The 21,308-nt window shown below is 34.4% G+C and overlaps 1 protein-coding gene across 2 annotated transcripts in view; it reads right to left on the minus strand.

The window, feature by feature from the left end:
• The window catches only part of UBR1 (ubiquitin protein ligase E3 component n-recognin 1), a 134,192-nt gene that overhangs the window by 24,353 nt on the left and 88,531 nt on the right, over positions 1-21,308 (minus strand). For both annotated transcript variants that reach the window (XM_074365981.1, XM_074365980.1), the window contains 10 exons: positions 18,598-18,803; positions 17,101-17,194; positions 16,180-16,329; positions 13,124-13,221; positions 10,356-10,449; positions 9,137-9,285; positions 6,689-6,744; positions 5,579-5,675; positions 1,122-1,189; positions 5-155 (listed from right to left, as the gene is read on the minus strand). In XM_074365981.1, the coding sequence (XP_074222082.1) occupies positions 5-155; positions 1,122-1,189; positions 5,579-5,675; positions 6,689-6,744; positions 9,137-9,285; positions 10,356-10,449; positions 13,124-13,221; positions 16,180-16,329; positions 17,101-17,194; positions 18,598-18,803 (1,163 nt within the window). The remainder of the gene's footprint in view (positions 1-4; positions 156-1,121; positions 1,190-5,578; positions 5,676-6,688; positions 6,745-9,136; positions 9,286-10,355; positions 10,450-13,123; positions 13,222-16,179; positions 16,330-17,100; positions 17,195-18,597; positions 18,804-21,308) is intronic.

The following is a 21,308-nucleotide window of genomic DNA, read 5'->3' on the forward strand; positions in this document are numbered from 1 at the left end:
TTACCTGTGTCTATGGCAAGAAGTATCTGAAGCATGTGTGCCATGGTGATCAAATGGAAGAGATAAAGGTGGTTATAGGAAGAACTAACTGGTGAAGGCTGCAGATCAACAGCGTCATCCCAGTACAACGATGGGAATGCTAACACAGCACCCACCTATGAGAGAAAATGGACATGAACGTGGGTAACAACAAAGACCAAAATAAGTTAATCTCATAAATGTAAAGATCACCAGATCCTGCACTGTGTTGGTGCGGTTTTTTAGTAACCACCATATTTTTCCTAATTTTCAAAGGGATATTTTAGAATATAATATACCATAAATAGAGGGAAAAAGTCATCACCAAACAGATTCATCCCTTTACTAGGTCGACTTACTCTAGTTCTAGGTAGTGGTCTCATCCCTGTGGTTTTAGAAGATTCAACATTATAACAACTTGGGGAGCTCTTAAAATAACACTGACACACAGGCCCCACCCCAGTACAACCAAATCATAATCTCAGGGGACAGGGCCCTGTTACCAGCATTCTTTTCAAGGTTCCCCCAAGAGATTCCAAAGACAGGGGTGACAACCACTGGGGAGAAGATACTGGCTAATATTGCATCCACAGACTCCATGCTCTCAACCTCACCACTGCTCTTTCTAGAGAACTTGTTTTGAAGGAATGGAATCATCACATAAATGGAAAAGCTTTGCAAGAAACTCACAAAACAGCTGCCACCCAACTATAGGTGTTTTCGGGTAGCTTAGATGTGTCCATGGCCTGGTCCCTATCACAAATAATTAATGACTTTTAAGATAGCTCACACCATCATTCATTGCTTATAATGTAAACAAGATGAGAAAAGGAGGGAGGGGGAAAGCAGATATTACCTAAGTGTAATCAACTAGGATAAGACCCATTACAAAGTAAAGGGTAAATGTGGCTTCATTTTTAAAGTGATTTTAATGGTCTTAGTCATATTGGTATCTATTTATAAAGAGAATGGACAAAAGAGATTAAACTTTGCAGTATTAAAACCAACAATTTATAATCTTGAACAAAGAACATGAATTTGAATGAGGAAAACACATCAAATTATAAATCTGAGTGAAGTTTAAAAAAAATCTGAGCACTTACCAAAACATGAAATAGATCTATGGACAGAAGGCAAGGTGTATCTTCTGATTTTAAGTTAGGAAGAACAACTGAAAAAACAAACAAACAAACAAAAAAACTTAATGTAATTCAGTCAGTAATACAGCGATGTAGGTAAACACAATATAAGATACAAACATCTAAAACAAAAATATAACAGGGTTATAAAATACAGAAACTGGTACACCAGTACATCACACCTTTAAGATATGGGAACCATAACTGAAGATAAACTAAACTGAGAAAAGGCTCCTAAAAAGCCCTGGGTACAAATTAATGGTTGAAAGATAAGATATAGGAAGAAAGGGTAAAGAAACTAGGACAACTGAAATAAGACATTGTTAAACAAGCATTTGCTGAATGAAAAAGATTACTGTTACACAACGTTCCCAACCATTTCTTCCCCCTAACTACGTATTTCTAAATATTCTATGATACATAAAACACATGAAGAAATTTGGGGGTGGAGAGCAGGGAGGGCGTGCAAAGCAGTGTAAGTGAAAGGAGGTGAAAGGAGGATGGAGAAGATCCTCCTGAACAAGTTTAGGTAATGCTTTACAGGGGCTGATCAACGGAAGGAAATGCACACAGCTCAAAAGCTTTGTCTTTCTGATCTGGTCAGTCTCTAAATTCAGAAGTTAGGGAAAGAGTGACGAGGAAGTGAAATCAAGAATTCAGAACAGCAGTAATGGTTTGGTAGATACAAAGTTGAGGAAATTAATAATATTTCAATAAGGTTATTATTTGTTAAAAATGAGGGAGAGAAGGCTCTTTTCAGACAAGGTCAATTTCTTAACTGCAAACCCAAGATTCTAAATACCATAAAAGTCAAGAGCACGGGCTTTGGAGTGATAAAAGAAATGTTCAGATATTGAGGTATGGGGAAGTCATTCAGGCTTATACATGAGTTAACTTGCATTTTATGCTAACCAAAACAGCCTGTTTGTGGTCTATCAAACATACGTTGTACATCTGCTTCAAATGCTAAAGAAAAGGGCACACTGACCAGAAGTAAAAAATGTCTATGTTAAAAATAAAGATTAAATGCTCCCTTGCTGGAATGCCAGTGCTGGTATTCCCTCCACAGGTGCCAAGGCCTAACTGATTCCTTGTGTACATGCTGGTCTGTTTTTATTTATTTATTTTTTGAAGTCTTGAAGAAATGCATCCCTGACTTGTTTTATGTTCTTTGTTCTGACAAGATATAAAACTGTGCTGAAAACTATGTCTCTGGAGCAGTTTCTCAGAGTAATCTGGGAAGCTGGCTTCTGGGCTATAGTCCTCAGTTTAGCTCAAATAAAACATTTTTCTATTTCTATTATTTTTGTTGACAGGAGTCAGACAGAAATGGGATCCAGCACTGCCTGTGACTATTTGAATCACAGGCAAGCAACTTGACTTCTGTAAGTCTACAGTGTATTCAAAATTGTTGGGAGGTTCATTAACATGTATATTAAAAGTACTTATCCTGAGTTTGGCATGTAGTAACCACTAAAAATACTATTAATATTGGCTTTATAAAACAAACTAAAGTGAGTCACAAGGTTCTATTAACTAGCTGTGTGTTCTTGATATGTCATTTGCTGCTTCTAGCTCTCACTTCCTCAAATTAAACTTTTTCAGTAATATTTCTGATATGCCAGTTAACACGTCCATGACACTACTTAAACTACCTACCATATTTTCTTCTGAATGTTACGAAGTGTTTCGCTCCCAGGACACTGTAACACCCCTAATCCCCAGTCCTGAACTGTATCACCTTTTCAGCCAATGGAATACTCTTGTCATCAAATTTTTCTTACAAGCAGTTGTGAGACTTTTTTTTCTGGCTACTAAATATATTTATTTTAAAAGTCCTTTAAAATCAAGTTAATTTTTTGCATGCATATTTTCATCTATAAGTAAAGTCTTCTGTTTATGTTAAATGAAATGTCTCAGCAAAACTTCTGTGATACAGTAGGAAAAGCACAGGCTTTACGGTCAGGCCTGGGTTCAAATATTAGTTCTGCCTCTTACTGGTTTTATGACCTTGGTCAAGTCATATAACCTCTGTGCCTCAATTTCTTCATCTGTAAATGGGGAAAATGAGAATTTCCTTGAAGGATGGTGGTTAGAAGAAATGATTATATAAAAAGATCCCTATACAATTTCTGGCACATACATGGCACTGAACATTGTATGTCCTATTGCTACTGCAGAATCAATATATTAAAACAATATTCATCACCTTTCACACACACAGCTCTTAATTGTGGACTTCCTATTTCTCTCAATAATCTTGTTATTCATTTTAATTCACCATCTTTCGTCAGCCCAGCCCATCCTAATTCCCTCCTTAATTTATGTTACTACAATAGGTATGTATGTTATCTCTAATTTTTCCTTTTTCTAATACAACCTATACAATATCAAATTAACCTTAGAATACTATTGCCCAAAACATTTCAAAATTTCTGAATAACCTAAAGGATAAAGTTCAAATCTCTCACTGGGGCATTTAAGATCCTCTATTTTTGTCATAACAACTTCATTCCTCTCTATCTCTAGGTGCTCCTCCTCCTATCAGACTCATCTATTTGAACATACCACCTGCTCTCCACGTCCTCAATCTCTGTTCAAATTATGCACTATGCTTAGAAAGCTGTCTCTGTCCCTCTCACCTTGTCTTTATGTATCCCCTACTAGAGGAGACACATCAGAGCCCCATAGTGATTTCTTCCTATCTCAATTCTTGAAGTACATATTTTTACCAGCTAACATTTAGCTACTTTATAATGTCAGTCTTCACAGAGGTTCTGCCTCTTTAATTCACTCGTAAGTCTTATAATGGCAGGGACAATATCTTATTCCTCTATACATACGTTTATAGCCTAAACATCCTGAAAATAAAGATTTTTCCTGCTAATAAATTTTCACATGACAAACTTTTACATAAAGGCACAAAGCTACATTACAAAGCAAAAGCACATCACTTCTGCCAATTAGAGATTATGCACTATTATTTCGGCCTCTGCCATTTCTGATGATATCAAGTAGTCTCCTTGTTTGGTGCTTATTTTGGAGGTGTTTTAAACATTATAAATTCCATAAGGTGTGATCAATGTAAAATCTAGGAGATTCTTTGGAAGTGCTGGTAAAACAAGGTATCCAAATTATAACTGGAATGAAAACAGATACCAAAAAATTAAAAAAACAAAACCAAAATATTACTATGCAAATAAAATAAACTATTAACAATACAAAGAGATCCTAAGAATGAGAGGCACATATAATACACACAAAATTCTGGGTCTGTGCAACTGACCAATATGAGAAAAAGTAAATGAAAAAAGGGAAAAAAGTTAAGTGTGAGGCTGGGGAACAGTATTAATACTAGATTCCTATCAGCATGAGGTTAATTCAGGAGATAGCTGGAGGTTAATTTGAAAACATAAAGGCTTAGCATGGTGGCAGTTCTAAGGAAATTTAGGCAACCATGGATGAAGCCATGGAACCCCAAGGTCATCAGAGTGAGCAGAAAGCTGCCCATGAGGAGCTCCTTGTGGGGGTTAATAAGGAGGAAAGTGATCTGTTTTAATAGACTTTTAAGGTAAAGTAGGTAGTCAATTTGGGGATGGGGTGGAGCCTGCTAGATCAGCTAGAAAAAAAACTATGCTTGGTTTTCAAACCTTAAAAAAAATTTAGGGACTCTCTTATTTGGTAGAAATATATTTAGGAAGTGTAAACTTAAACCCCTTTACCTGTGACATACTTAAGTTATGAACAAATAGATTTATAAACAGTCCTTTTTAAGCCTGACCTGTTACGTGCAGAGGAGCTCCTATAGTACAAATGCCCAAACGGAAATGCAGATAACCAAAATGAAAGCCAAATCATTCCACTACTGCATAACCTCTCATCTTTCCTCTTATATTTATACTAATTCAGAGCACTATATAAGCTTAGTTAATTTCTAGCTTGTTAAAATCTTAAAAAAAAAAAATCTGTCTCTCAAAGAAAAGGGCATGCATGGGAATGCGGTCTAAGATGACCACACTTAGCATTTCTATTATTTTTACATGACTCTGACTTTGATACACACCAGCAAAATTAAACATATCTTCAAATGATCTATCTACATCATTGCTCCCTTTTCTAACCACATTGGGATGCAAGGATGTTACTGATTGTGGGTACTGGCTCAAAAGACCCCAAGGTAGATATAATGGACATAAGTTGACAACATTTGGAAAATACTTTGGTTTTAAAAGTAAGATTACAGGTATTACAGGGGCAGGTATACACGTTTTGTTTTATTTTTTGTTTTTTTCTTTTGTAAGGCTGCTGTAGTCAGTGTTCAAAATTAGCTGACTGTGTAGTTTCCTAGTAAAACACACTGCCAGAAATGCAATGGGAAAAGACATGTAAATAACATAATAATAATTCAGAGAAGACTCTACCTGATAGAAGACGAATCAGATGTTTCTGTATCAGGACCTGAGAACAGGTAATCCTTTGTGCAATGGCAAACTGCATTAATGCTTTCAGACCATTATGCTAGATTGTAAGAGAGAGGAAGACAAAAAGATAAGGGAAGATGACAGACCTAAGATAGACCACTATAAAAAAAACCAACCCCAGACGACAAGAATTAGCACCGACTTACTACTTTACCGTCTTGCAAATAAAGTACAATATTTTTAATACTTCTAAAAAGTTTTGTGACCTCACCAAATTTCTTAACAGATTTTCCCATGACGAAGAGGTATTAAAGTACTCATTTTCCCCAGAGTCATTTTATTAAATGTCTGACCTAATTTACTCTATTGAGGCCTGTGCAAATAAATGTATTCATAGAAATTCTAAAATGATGGCAGAAAAACCACTGAATTCAGGGAACAGAGCTTCTGCTTCCCAGACAGAATGATGGGAACTATAGGGAAGCACACTATGGTCTCCAAGTCCCCTGTGCCAGCTGTCAGAAAATAAGCAGGAGATGCCTGGGACGGGGTGGTCTAGGGAATCCTCAGTTGCCCGGTACATTGCACTCAGTTGCAATGAGTACATTTCTTCAGTACTGTTTTTCAGTCTCCCCAATGGTAAGAGGCTTAGGCTTGAGGTAGAAGTATAGTCATGTAGTGTCAGGATCTGCCCATCAAGGAGTCATGCTTAGTTTTATTCTTGATATTCAGTAACATGATTTATCTAGAGCTAAGCCAATAATAATACTTAATGTTATATAATGGTGCAAAATTAGGGAGAAGGAAAAATGTAGGAAACAACAGGTTTCTGATTTGGAAATAAACAGAGAAGAGGAGAAAAAGTAAACAAGTATCAAGAGAAATCTTTCTGTGAATTACATTTAACCACAAGACAGTAAACTCTCTAAAGTGCACAACTTTGGCCTTTCAGTTTTCTATAGGACTGAAGTAACTTTTTTTTTTTAACAGAAATTTGGCTTTTACAGAAAAAAAAGAGTGAATAAAGATTTCTTTAAATGATAAATTACTGTGGATTTCCTAAAAAAAAGCATACCATGAGTTACATATTTCCTTTTGGAATGCACATACCTGTCTATTTTGAAGTGCTCCAAACAAAGGTTTTCCTTCATCTCCCAGAAGGTTTTCTCAAAGAGTAAGAAAAACAAAAATAATAAATCCTGAATACTGCTTCAATTGTAAACTTGGTTTCTGTCTAACAGATGTTCTTTAACTACTTTTACTTTTGACCAGATGATTTCAAAGTTTCATTTTTTAAGTCTGTGCCAAAATTTCCAAATTTTCTTGAGTGAGAGAAAATTATAGAGGTAAATGTAGGTTATCTACAAGTTGCTACTATACATAATAAAGTCCCTGCAGCAATATATAAAGAATATAAAGTATTCTGGTTCATTTTTTTCTCCTTTTAACATCACTCCTATGCAAAAAGAAAGTTTTTTTTTTTAATTGAAGTATAGTTGACTTACAATATTATATTAGGTTCAAGTGTACAGTATAGTAATCTGATATTTATACAGATTACACTCCATACAAAGTTATTGTAAAATATTGACTGTATTCCCCATGCTGTACATTACATCCTTGTAACTTATTTATTTTGTACTTAGTAGTTTGTACCTCTTAATCTCCCTCACCTTTTTTGTACCTACTCCTTACCCTTCTCCCCTCTGGTAACCACTAGTTTGCCCTCTGTATCTGTGAGCCTGTTTCACTGTATTTGTTCACTTGTTTTTATGTTTTTGATTGCACATATAAGTGAAAACATACAGTATTTGTCTTTCTCTCTGCAAAAAATTTTAAAATTAGTAATTAAAAAATATAGTCACAACCTATTTTGTTTAAAAATAATACATAAGACAGATGCAAGTAACTTTATTGCACTTTTAGGTACTATTAAAAAAAGAATTACAGAAAAAGATGAAGTTGAAAATACCAAAAAACATGGGTTCAGAAATATAATTTGCGTTGTTGGCTTGGGTATTTATTACTAAATTACTCTTATTTTCACTGATTCTTGACAGCAGACACACCCATGAGTGTGAAAGGCTTATTTTCTATTTTCTTTTTCCACTTTTGAATGAGCAGTAATAAAAGACCCTCTGTTTTGATTCCTCAACAATTTTTCTAACTACACCAACACATCTTGCATACGTCTTTCCACACCTATAGGGAGTGAGGTAACTAAGCCACTTATGTACCAAGAATAATGTATAGCATTCTGTCTACTGGATGGAAAAAGCACTATAGTAAAAATAATACCCTATTAGATTCCAATTACTATGTTACAGAAACACATATGAAGATTTGGCCCTATTCTCCAACAAATTTCTCATCTCTTTAATGGCAAACTGTGATTTTTTAAAATGTTCAATGTCTAAATATAAATTTCCAATTCCTAATGCTCTTCTTCCCCAAAACAGTAAAGTGTAAAACACCTTCACTGGAAGTCTGAAAATACTTAGCAGATCATGACTCCAAAAGAATGCTTTACACTTCATATCAAATTGTTCAGATCCTATTTAAACCTCATTGTTCCTGTTCCTCATTTTATTTAATCATAGTAAATATAAGCCTGCGTATTTATCTTTTACCCAAGATTTAAGACTGACAGGTTTGGAAGTGATTCCGAAATTTTTTTCACCGATACTGGTATGCAGGAAGGCTTCGTGAAAGAAGTGGCTTCATGCTACTTAATTCAAATCATGAAATAGTATCTTGTTATAAAAATATATTTAAAGGAAGAAAATGTGGTAGATCCATTAAAAACAACTACTAAAAACATATATTGGAAAGGGAGTCTGAAACTGATCTGGATAAAGATAACACGGAAGAATTACAGTTCTTAATTCTTTTTCATGTAGTACTCTGTCTTGTGACTGTAATGAGCAAATATACTAATTTAAAAATCTAAGCAATTGTTTACTGCTACATGTTTTTTCCCCTTCCCACTTTACTGAGATATAACTGACATTTAAACAGCATAAATTTAAGGTGTACAACATGTTGATTTGATAGCTACACTTTTCTACAAGTTTTCAATATGGCAGACATTTTGACAGTAGGCTTTCCTTCCGACTTGGTAGGTTTCTCCCTATTAATCTTGTCTCTCCTGACCACCTCAGTCTTTTCTGGTAATTTTTAAGGTAACTTTGGCTTATCTTTCTTTTTCTCTCAAAGTGTAAAAGAAATAAAAATCATTGGACTTTTCTGGGTTGATTCTTTTTCCATTGCCTTTTTCTTTCTACCTTCTAATATTGTAACTCTGCCACCTTTCGAATATAGTTTGCGTCATGCTGTCCCTTTCAAGTATTTCAGTTTATGTTATATTTGTCCATTTTTGTAATTAAAAGAGATCAATATAAAAATTTTTCAGACTAAATAGCATCATGTCACACCCACCCACTGACATACCAACTAGTCAAAGTATTCCAGGCCATTAGGGCAAAAAAGGAATAATTTTTGGTCAACTGATGTTAATTTGTTTCTATAAAACCTCCAAACCAGTTCTCTTATAGTTACCAATTGCCTGGACAGTGAAAGCACACGTGCTCCAGGTCATCATGGGGATTCGAGGATCTGTTTCATCAGGAGGCAGTTTCAGTCCAATTCTATATATTGTTGTGGCAAAGAGAAGGACCATTTCCTTGATGCTATTAGAGTATTTTATCCTAAAAATAAAACAAGACAAATTTACATAATGATTTAGTAAAGGGGCTACCTACTGGGAAGTCCAATTAGGTACTGAAGCAATTTAATTCCTTTTGACAAACTACTCTTTGTCAAATTAGAGATAATAGCCTCTGAAGATTTATTCACTAAGAAAAAAATGGGAAAAGCAGAACTGTAACTCTTTAGGTAAAAAATATCTCTTACAAAATGTTAATGACCCTGATCACTTCCTGTAAAAGATGCAGTAAATGATTATAGCAGAAAGGGTCCATGTCCAAACTAAGAGACAGACTGGAGAGAGAAGAATTAAAATTCAAAGGAATCAGATCTGACATAAATTTTAGTGTATGGAAAAGGGACCAGGAAGTACTTTTGTGTTGATATGGGGTGTGTGTGTGTGCGTGCGTGTGTGTATGTATGTGTGTATAATAATACACATACTAGGAGTGATGATTTTTGATCTCCTGAACTTCTATTTGTAACAAGTATTTTCAGTAGCAAAAAGATACATAACACAAACAAGGATCACAACTAGACATATGTACCTAAGATAATATTCATTAAATAATAGAACATTATTTGGATCATTATATTTTTCAAAGCTTCTTCACATAAATATCTTTCCAATAACATTATGTGCTAAATTAGAAGGCCACCGTCTCAATTTAACAAACAAGAAAAATGAATTGCAGTGGGGGTAGGGTGACCTGAGACTTTTCAGAAGTCACAGAGCAAGTTAGATGTGGCTTTAACTGAAGTCTCTTAAATTCTATTCTTGTAGGTTGGACTATATAAAAATGGCATTTTTGTTGGTCAGAAATTATTAATCATAGGCATGGTCCACTCTAATGCGTATTACTCTAATACCTCAAACCACTTAATTTCATTAATACACATACAACTTCAGGGAGAAAGTAACAAGATGAAAATGGGATAAAGAAAACAATTCAACAAATAAAGCAGGATGGAAAGAAGGACAGGTGGAAGAATGGAAGGAAGCAAACAAAGATTGTTCTTCACTTATTTTCATAACCATTTATAAACTTCTCTTAATTGTTCAGATACTTACGAAGACTGAACTCCAAAACTCAGGATAGAATGGAACTCAAAAGTGGAATCACCCATTCCCTGATCAAACAAGACTGGAATTGTTAGGTTTTCTCCTTACAAATTGAAAGGAAAAAGAAAGAAAAATCATGGGAGTTTGGCCCGACACATACTTTTTTAGCTTTTGTAAATTACATACGCTCATTTTAGAAAACTTAGAAAATGTTAATAAGCAATAAACAATCATTCAAAATTTTGCTACCCAGATAACCAGACAACATTTGGATGATATTCTTCTATTCTCTGTATAAATGTTACACATGTAGTTTTTTTTTAAAGGACAACCTCTATAGTACTGTTCTGTATCTTGTTTTTTTCACCAATAGTTCATAAATGTCTTTCCGTATCAGTAACTGTCCCTCTATATTTCTATTTTTAATAAATGCATAGTATTCTATTAGTAAGGCAGCATACATTAATGAGTAACAGCAAAGAATCTGGAGCCAAGCTGCCTGGGTTTGAATCTTAGCTCTCCCACTGACTTACTAAAAGTGTGGTGAATACTAAACCTCTTTGTGGCTCTATTTCCTAATCAAATTAGAATTTTTGTTTCCCTAAGTGAAATGAGATGTTCTTTTCTGGTTGTGTTCAAGATTCTTTTTTTCATCTTTGATTTTCAGCAGTTTGGGTATCTCTCTGAGTATGCTTTTAAGTTTTCCTGTTTGAGGTTCATTGAACTTCTTAAATCTGTAAATTTATATCTTTCACTAAATTTGAAAGTTTCCAACCACTATTTCTTCAAATACTTTTTCCATATCATTCTTTTTCTTTTCAGGACTTCAATGACACTAATGTTGGATTAAAAGGAAAAAAAAAAAAAGGCTCCATATGTCCCTAAGGCTACATCTTTCTCTATCAAGTTTTTGTTTACAGATTGTGTAATTTCCACTGATCTAATTTCAGATCACTGACTCTTATCTCCCCATCTCCATTCTACTATTGAGTCCACCCAGCTAATTCTTCTTTCACACGTTTTTTTTTCCAGTTGTTATTCTCATTTGGTTCTTTTTTTTTTTCTTTTTCATAGTTTCTATTTGTTCTGCTGAGAAGTCCTATGTTTCCATTTATTTCATGAATGTTCACCTTTACTTCATGTTTCATGATTATAAAGCTGAAAAGTTCAACGTTAAAACACCATTGGCTTTTGGTTGATTGTTTTTCCTTTGAGAGTTGGTCAGTCTCCTGGTTCTTTGTATCTTAAATAATTTTAGATTGCATCTTGAATATTTTGACTATTACATTGTGAATATATTTAAATATTATTGGCTCCCATTATGTAAATTCTCTGGAAAAGTGTTACTTTTTTTGTTGTTGTTCTAGAAGGCAATCAACCCAGTGAGGCTCAACAAGTTCTGTCTCACTCTCCATCAGTGGTGATTCTAGTGTTACCTTCCAGAGCCTTTGCTATGCTATTTGGATCCACCAGTACATGTACTACTCAGGGCTTAGTCTGGGATGTGAGTGGTGGTTCAACGCAGTTTCATTATCAAAGTTGTTGCTATGCTTCTTTGGGTCTGCTCTGTACATATGCAGCTTGGAAGTGAGCCCAGGATGTGCGTTGGTCTCAAGAATAAAGAGATTCCCTTTTACAGCTCTCTCCTCTCTGGGATTTCTCCCATACTCTCTAGCTCTGAGGGGTCCTTTTCCCTAGTCCCTCTGGCCAAAATGACAATTTTCTCTCACTTTTAGGCCCCTGTGCCGTCAGGCAGATTCATGTGACTGGGGTTAACCTAGGGGTAAAGCTGCGAGGCAAACAGTAAAAAACAAATACTGAAGATTCATCCAGCATTCTTTGGAACACAGTGGTTCCATTTTCCCCAGTTCCTCTGGCTTGTAAGACTGGTTTTCCCCAGAATTTTAGGTGTCTATGTGGCCACTACGGCAGTGCAGCTCCATGACTGGGGCTGGCCTTGGGGAAGGAGCCAAATGAGGGGGAAAAAACCATAACAGGAATTCCTTTTACATTCTCCAGCTCTGAGGGGCTTCTTTTCCAGTCCTCTGGCTAGAAAGACGGCATCTCTCCTTGACTTTTTACTGTTCATGTCCACTGCACAGTTCTGTGACTCAGGCAATCTGGGGTCAAAACTGAGAAATAAAGGAAGGGAAAAAAACCCCAGAAAACTCACTGTCTATACTTATCATTCCTCAGATTTTGACTTCCCTCCCCAATCTGCCTGCCGTTTACTTATTAGAGTAGGTAGTCTTATCTCTCAATTGTGAAGAGTATACAAATGAGGTAATAGTTTTCAATGTTGTTTTTGTTATTATTAGTATTAATGACAACATACTAACAATATTAGTAATTGTAATGGCTAACACAACATAGCATTTACTATGTACCATGCACTGTTTTACTTTACATAGGATAACTTGATCCTTCAATCAATGAGATAGGTACTATTATTATTCTCATTTTGCAAATAAGAAAATTGAGGCACAGAGAGGTTAAGAAACTTGTCTAAGATCAATTAGACAGTAAGTGATTTAAATCCAAGCATTGTGACTCCAGATTAATTACTGTCTACACTGTCTTCTAGTATGAAAAATTATTAAACTGACTAAAGTGATTTAGCGAAACTTAGCCTTGGCATACAAATCCTCTATTTCCTGAAATTTAACAAATATGCATTTCCAAACCATATTTTAGAGCAATACATACTTTTTAAAAAAAATTAAAGACTCTGAGACTTAAATCTCACACAGCTAAATATAAAATAATTTTAAGCAAACCTTTAGCATGTTTCATATTATAACCTGTTATTCTGGCCAGAACAGTCTGTATCCACCGTGCCAGGGTCAAATGCTGAGCAAGAACTTCTGTATTCTCACTGAAAAATGATATTTGAAATTATTAAAGCTGTTGGCAAAAAGTCAAACTGCAAAGCTGAATTTGTCTGGTCTTTCCCTGGAAAAATGGCTGTATGAAAAAGTCAAATTCCTGATTAGCTTCCAAAGTCATAGAAACACATGTGCCTAAAAATGTAGTTTTTAGGAGGGAAGAGAATTTTAAAAGTACAAAGCATAAGATATCACCCATATTCCTATCACCCGGAAGTATAAATGTCAGTAAATGAAATCACCGTTCTAGTTGCTCAAGTCAAAAACTAGGTGTCATCACTGATTCATCTGATTCCATCACAGCCCACATTTTAATCTATTGGCTAGTCTTACAGGTTTTACCTTCTAAATACAACCCAAGTTGATTACTTCTTTCTATCTCCATCATTACTACCCTAATCCATGTTTCATTATCCCTCACCTGGACTATTTCAATAGACTGTTTTTCCAGCTTCCACAATGCTGTTTTATCATTATTTATGTATTCATCATACAAAAGCCATAAAGATATTTTAAAATGTAATTCAGATCATATCACTTCCCTATTCAAAACACTCCAGTGGTTTCCCATCACATATAAAATACAATTGTAACTTCTAATCTTAGCTCATAAGCCCCTTTAGGATCTGGTTCTTTGTTCAATCCATTTCAAGTGTATTGCCTTCTTACTGTGCCTCCAACATGCTGTGTTCCCACTTCAGGGTCTTTTACTTTTAATATCCCCTGTGCTTGGAATTCTCCTCTCTCAAAGAGCAGCATGCCTTGTCCTTCACTTCATGCAGGTCTCTATCCAACTGGCACCATCTCAGAGAGGAGATCCTTGCCAACTCTACCTATAAAGCGCCTCACAAACTGGTCTGTTTCTAGCTCTTTATGCTGCTGTTTTAGGTTTTTCATAGTATTTCTCTTTACTCAACATTCTATATTTATATATTTATTGTTGTTCTCTCCTCTCTGTAATATAAATTCCATAAGGGCAGGGACTTGATCCAAACTGTTGCTGACAACCAAGATGGGCCAGAAACAGTGCTATTAAAAAGGACTAGAAAGTAGAAATTTGCTTACTGAAAGGACAGTTTTAAGTGAAGTTAAAATATACAGTAAACTATGACAAAGTTCACATACCTGGGCACAAATCTGACCTAAGAATAATTTCAGTTCTCAGAAATGAAAGTGTACTATGATTGGTTATGACCAATTTTCTTTAAAAAGGCTAGCTTATTATTAGTTTTGATGAAGTTTTTTATATGCTCTTAACTTTAGTTTGTTAGGTTATACTCATGTTGATTTCCTAACAAAAGAGGCAAATACATTCAACTACACAGGTAGGTTCAAATGCCTAATAAAAATGTTATGTTTAACTATGTATTTCAGATCCTAAGTAACAAAATTGTTACTACAGATTAAAAATTTCACAGAGTTTGAAGGGACACAGGTGTAAGGATCAGTCTAACTTTAGAAAGGACTGCCCTGAAGCATCCTATTTTTAAAGACACCAAGGAAAGAAGGTACTGAATATTCATTCCTTCAGAGAATAATTTACATGTTTAGTAACTCTTATTTGGGAAACTGTTATATAAAATAGGCTTGTACAGGCTAACAGGAAGTTGGAAAGTCATTTTATTTTATTATGATTTATTTTATATCTGTCTTCATTTGTATAGTTAGGTGAGGCTTTGGAGTCAGATCTAGGTTCAAATCCTGTGGGTCTGCCCTGACAATTAAAAACAACTCACAGGCTCCAATTCCTTATCTCTAAATGGGAATAACATACCTACTTCATTAGACTATTCTGCGAAAAAAACGTAGTTACAGCTTGGCAGAGTGCCTAGAACATACCAGTTACTCAAAAAATAAAAGATAAATCTTTCTGATGCTATCTTCTTCCTAAAAGATGACATTCCATATTCCAATATACTAAGTAGAAGGCAATTTCAATATTATGTTTTCTAATAACATGGTATACTGGGGAGGGTGTAGGTCAAGTGGTAGAGTGCATGCTTAGCATACACAAGGTCCTGGTTCAATTCCCAGTACCTCCTCTAAAAATAAATAAATAAGCCTAACTACCTCCCTCAACAGAAAAATAAAAGTAAATAAAAATTTAAAACACATGGTATAGAAGAGACAGAGCAACTACTTGACTTATTGACCCTAATTGCCAAACCTACTGCCTTTGAGCCCTTCTGTTGCAAAAACATGTTAAAATAGTTTTATCAACAAAATAATTTTCTTTAACAAAATCTAGGTCTATCAGTACAAATTCAGAGTTTTAAAGAAACTGAAATAATAACAATAATAAATAGTACTGTTATCATCATGTAGAACAATGAGAATATAGAAATATACAATTAGGTGTTCTAGCTGTCATTAAAAAATGAATGAATTTGCTGTTAACAATTCCATTCAAAGATGGTCAGAATATAAAAGTTTAAAAATTTATTCTAAACACTAAACAACTATCCATAGATGAAACTAGTGTTTTATTTACTTTTACAGTTAATGTTTATCCACATCTCTATAACCACAGCATTTGGCTCTTTGGAAAAATAAAAATAAAAATAATACTACAAAGATCCGCAGAGAAACCAAACTCCAAATAGCAACTCTACTGGTGGCAAAGGGCTGTAAAAAGGAATGGATCTTCCTCGCATCTTTTCTCCTCCATTAGTACTAAGATAGAGAGCAAAGTTCTACTGCTTTAATGGCTGTTGGAAGACACATGTGAAACATGCAGAGGTGTGTAAATGAATATTCCAGTTCTTTTAGAGACCAAAAATTGGGACTTTTAATCACATTTTTAAAGATGAATACAAGCTATGAAATGAAAAAGTATTAATTACTTTAAATAGCAAAAAAGAAACCAGTAATCTAATCAAAACTAAGCACAATTAAAGGATTAAAGACAATTTTTAAAAAAATTAGCCAAAACATAAATTAAAATATACCTGTTTATCCTTTGAGGTTGTAAAGGAATAATGGGGATCACAGTATTACACAGAGACTTGCAAAGAGGGCAAAGATATTCTCCACTCTCCAAGTCGAAAAGGTCAACATGAATGCGCTGCTGAGAGCTCAATTGTACAGCTTCAAAATACCTGCGAAATTCCAAAACATAGGTCCGTTCAAAACTACAAGTGTCTTTGTTCTAATCCAACTGAAAGAAATCTGCAATTTTTGCCTCAATAAACATCTTTAGAATCTACATGCAAAAATACACAAATCATAATCACAAAAGAAATAGGATGCCCATTCTTTCAGGGGCAAGCTGGAAGACACATCAGGGCAGAAACAAATTTAAAATAGTTTTACTGGATTATAACTTGTCTCCTGTCTCAACAGCAGGGAGATACATTGTAGACACTACTTCCTTCAGTTTCCAATGACCAAAAGAAGTAATAAGGGCTACTTCTTTTATGCATCATGTATTTCAATCTGATGCCACAAGGGTAAACCCTGTAAAAAATATTTCCCAGGAATTATACTTCTAAATTTTTATCTTTTCCAGACATACAACTAGAATTTCATGTCCTATTCTATGTCAAAGTACTTCTCACTCTGTGTTTTGAAGGGAATGAGATTTTTATAAAGATTACTACGTCTTCTACACAAATACTGATTGACAGCAACTAGTTAGTTTGTGGAAAGCAAGTACAAAGGGAGAGTGAAATCTTTAAGTTCATAGCTTTAAACACCAATTTCTAAGGGTGATAATATAATGAATATCATGCAAACAAAATTAGTAATTAAAATTGCTCCAATTGTTCAAATAAGAAGGGAAGAAGACACGAGAAAACATGCCTTTTTGTGGGCTTTAGTTAACTTAACATTCTAGTTTCTTTCAAGAACATGTCAGAAGGACAACTTACTTCTGCCAGCACACTGCATGCATTACATGACCACAGCTTCCTGTGTAAGTTCCATACGCCAAGTCTGAATCCATGAAAAGTGGGTCCAGGGTTTCTGGTACAGAAAGACAAAATTAAGAGGTATGTGTTCATCTGCCATGCAGTCATAAAAAGAAAACAAGAAAAGAGGTTATCAGGTCTAAAATTTTAATCATAAACTTTCTTAGGCATGTCAAAGAAAAGTGTCACAATGTCATGAAAGCAGTATATATATTTAATGGTAAGTAAAAAGAGGAAAATATAAAGCTAGACTAGCACTAGCTAGTTTCTAAAACTAGTACAGATTAATGACAACTATTCTTGGTTTACGTTTTTATTTTAATATTAGATTTTAAGTTGCATTATCTTCGTTTTTGGAAGTGATTTTCTATGATTCAACCACAACTTACTTTTGTACTTTTAAGAGTGATTTGACGGGTAATTTTAAGAGATATTTAGGGATATTATAAAGCACAGACTATGGCATTCAAATCTGATTCCATCATTTATAACTTGTGGCCTTTGGCAAGTTACTTAACTTCTCTGTGCCTCAGTTTCTTCATCAGTAAATGGTGCAAACAGTGGTAACTAACTCATAGAGCTGTTGTGAGGACTAAGTGAGTAAATACACATAAAGCACTCAATCAATGCCTGGCACAATAAGTACTGGATAAATGTTAGCATTTTTTATCATCATGATTATTATGCTAAGTGTATTTTAATAACAAAGCAGCTAACTCCTGATGTGATGTAAGAAGTACAACACATTACCTACTTAGTAATCCAGCCAAGAAAGTATTTAACAAGAACCTAGTAGTACAGCAACAATCAGACAAATCCGCAATGTAAGACACTGTACAGGACAACTGGTCTGCGTTCTCCAAAAAAGTTATTATCATGAAAAAGATAATAGACTGTTCTAGATTAAAACAAATATAACAGTAGCAACGTATGAAACATGTCTGGATCCAAAATGAAAAAAAAAAGTTTTAACTAAAAAAAAGACATTTTGAGGGCAGTTGGGAAAATTCAAATATGGATTTTATACTAGGTGATATTCCTGAATTATTATTAATTTTCTTAAATGTTATAATCGTATGATAGATATGTAATAGATTATCCGTAGTTTTCGAATATAGATGTTAGGGATGAAATGTCATGATACCTGTACCTTACTTTCAAATGGTTCAGCAAAGAGAAATGGAAATAGATAGAAAGATAGATAGATAGATAGACAGACCGACGGACAGAGAGGATGAGCAATGTGGCCATGTGTTAACAAAAATTTTAAAAAATAGAACAAAGAAGCCAACATGGCATATAAAAACAGAGTTCATTATACAAATTGGTAAATTGTGATCTGACCAAATAAGGCTAAAAATACAATCTCACTCCCAAACTTCTTTAAGATAGTATTTTTTCTAATTACATAAGTATGAAAAGAAATGCTCAAAAAGATATTCATTAAACGATACATACCCCCTGAGAGTTCTATGGGCTTCCCCCTGTGCTGGGTTAAGGCGGTGGATTTCTGGACACAGGCCGATAATACCATGGCATTATTTTCTATTTTCACCTCTTGTTCTTCTTGGCAGAGGATGCATGTCAGCACCTCCTTTTCAGTAACAGACGGACCCCGTTTAGGACCCAAAGCAATTTTAGAGTAGTCACTGACTGCTGGGGTGCTACCAAGAGAAACGACCAGAAATGAGGACACATGTTTTGGTCACTTGTCTTTATATTTTGGTAGATTTTTAAGTAACTGTAGGGCAAGAACTTTGAGAATAAAAATAATAAAATAAAATTGATATTTAGCAATATTAGCTTAAAATCTTCCCTCTAAATTTTCTTGCTTTTATCAGTTAATTTGCTTACTAGAAAATATATTTTGTGTTGCTAACTGCAAAAAAATGCAGATCACAAAGCAGAATGTAAGTTATAATTATATTTAATTTATTGTACTAAAAAGCTGGGTTATTTGTTTTTTTCTGATTATTAAAAGTAATACATGTCTATTAAGAAATGTTGGAAAGTCTAGAAAAGTATAAAGAAGAAAATAAAAAACATTATACTCTCACAACCTAGAGATAACCCCTTGTATATTTCCTTCCAGTGTGCTTTCTATTGATAACATTTTTTTAACATAATTAAGATCACATTACATATACAGATTTGCATCCTGCTTTTTATTCACTTGTATCTTAGCTGTTTTCTTGTGGCATTAAAATTTCTTCAGAAACATTATTTTTTAAATCGCTGTACAGTATTCTCACTATATGTGTCATATAGTTTTATCCATTCCCTCTTACTGGGCCATTTAAATTTCTCTTCATGTGTGTGTTCCAATAAAACTTTATTTATGGATACTGACATTTGAAATTCATATATTCCTTTTAGGTCACAAAATATTCCTTTCAGTTTTTTCCCAACCATTTAAAAATGTAAAAACTATTCTTGGCTCACAAAGCACATGAAAACAGGTGGTAGGCAGGATTTGGCCCATGGGCTGAAATCTGCTGAGCCCTGCCGTAGCAGATGTCCACTGGACAGGTTCCTTTTAGGTATTTAAGATTCTATTTTGGTAGCTATTAAAATTAAAAATGTGCATCTTAATGATTTAACAATTCTTAAGATGTACTCAATGTGTGCAATAATAATATAATAAATAATAGCAAATACTTATAAAGCACTAATTACAATGCGAGGCACAGTTTCAAATACTTTAAATTATGGTACTTCACTTAATCCTTCCAACAATCCTTTAAGGTAGATACTATTATTACCTCCATTTTTCAGATGAAGAAACTGAGGCCTAGAGATGGTTAAGAGACTCATCTAATGACTCATCACTAGGAAGGAGCAGGGTCAGGATTTAACCCAGGTGATCTGACTTCGCAAGCCACGTTGTGCAATATTGCCTCTCTCTCTGTGCAAGAAGCTCCCTGATATATCATAGATCATTCAATAAACTAGAAATAACTTAAATGTTCATCAACAATATAAGAGAAATCACATGATACAGAATTCTATGCAGTTTTTAAAAAGTGGGTCTCAGCTAGGTATGGTACCACCTCCTAGGAGGCATCTAGCAACAAATAAAGTAGGTGAAGTTTACTTTTTTGGTTGTCATGAAGACTAGGGGACACTACTGGACCTTCGTGAATAAGGGGACAGAGATACTAAATGTCCTGCAACTCATGAAGCATGAAAAAGAACTGATGCCCAAATGCCAAGAATGAGAAACACTGAGCTTGTTAAATGTAAGAATATATGTATACAGATTTCCAAGACATATTGTTAACTGAAAATGGGAAGTAGCAGAATGATACATACATAATAACATCTATGCAAATAAAACAAAAGGCAGAATGACACTATATAATTTCTATGGTTGCATATATTTGCATGTAATAGCGCAGTAAAAATTCTGGTAAGACATACATAAAGCTTATAACCAGAGTATCCCTGAAGGAGGAAGAAATGGGTCCAGGACTTGGGCCAGTACTCAAAAGGAGCTTTACCTCTAACATTTGATTTTTAAAAGGGAAATATGTTGACATAACTGTGTAATTAAAATTTTGTTTCTGAAAAATGTAAGCAAATACATTTGTGACTTTGAGATAGGAAAAGCCTTCTTAAACAAGATACAAAAAGTTAAAACTCTAAAAGAGCGATAAATCTGTCTTTATCAACACTGAAACTTAGCTCTGGCTAAAACGTTATAATTAATGTTAAACAGGAACAAAGTATGGGAAACATGCAACCAAGTTTAATATCCAGAATTTTAAAGGACTTCAACAAATCAGTAAGACAAGGGCAAAGCATCCAACAGAGACAGGCAAAAGATAGTAACAGGCCATTCTCAGAAGACAAATGTAACAGGCTAATGAACAACTGTAAGAAAAGATGCTCAACCTAGTACCAACTAATCAGGGAAATTTAGACTGGCAGGAAGTTACAATTTTGATTATATAAAATATTTCCAAGTACTGATAATTTTAAGTATTGGTGAGAACGAAGGAAATAAGCACTCTCATACACTGCTGGGAGTAAAAAATTTAGTAAAACTACTCTTGAGGGCAATGTGGCAGTAGCTATTAAAATTTCAAGTAATTATGACCTAGCCCTCTCACTTACTAGATTCCACCCTTGAGAAGTACTTGTGTAATTACACAAGGAGACACATACAA

Source organism: Camelus bactrianus, chromosome 6, assembly GCF_048773025.1.
Source record: "Camelus bactrianus isolate YW-2024 breed Bactrian camel chromosome 6, ASM4877302v1, whole genome shotgun sequence".
Classification (NCBI taxonomy): Eukaryota; Metazoa; Chordata; class Mammalia; order Artiodactyla; family Camelidae; genus Camelus; species Camelus bactrianus.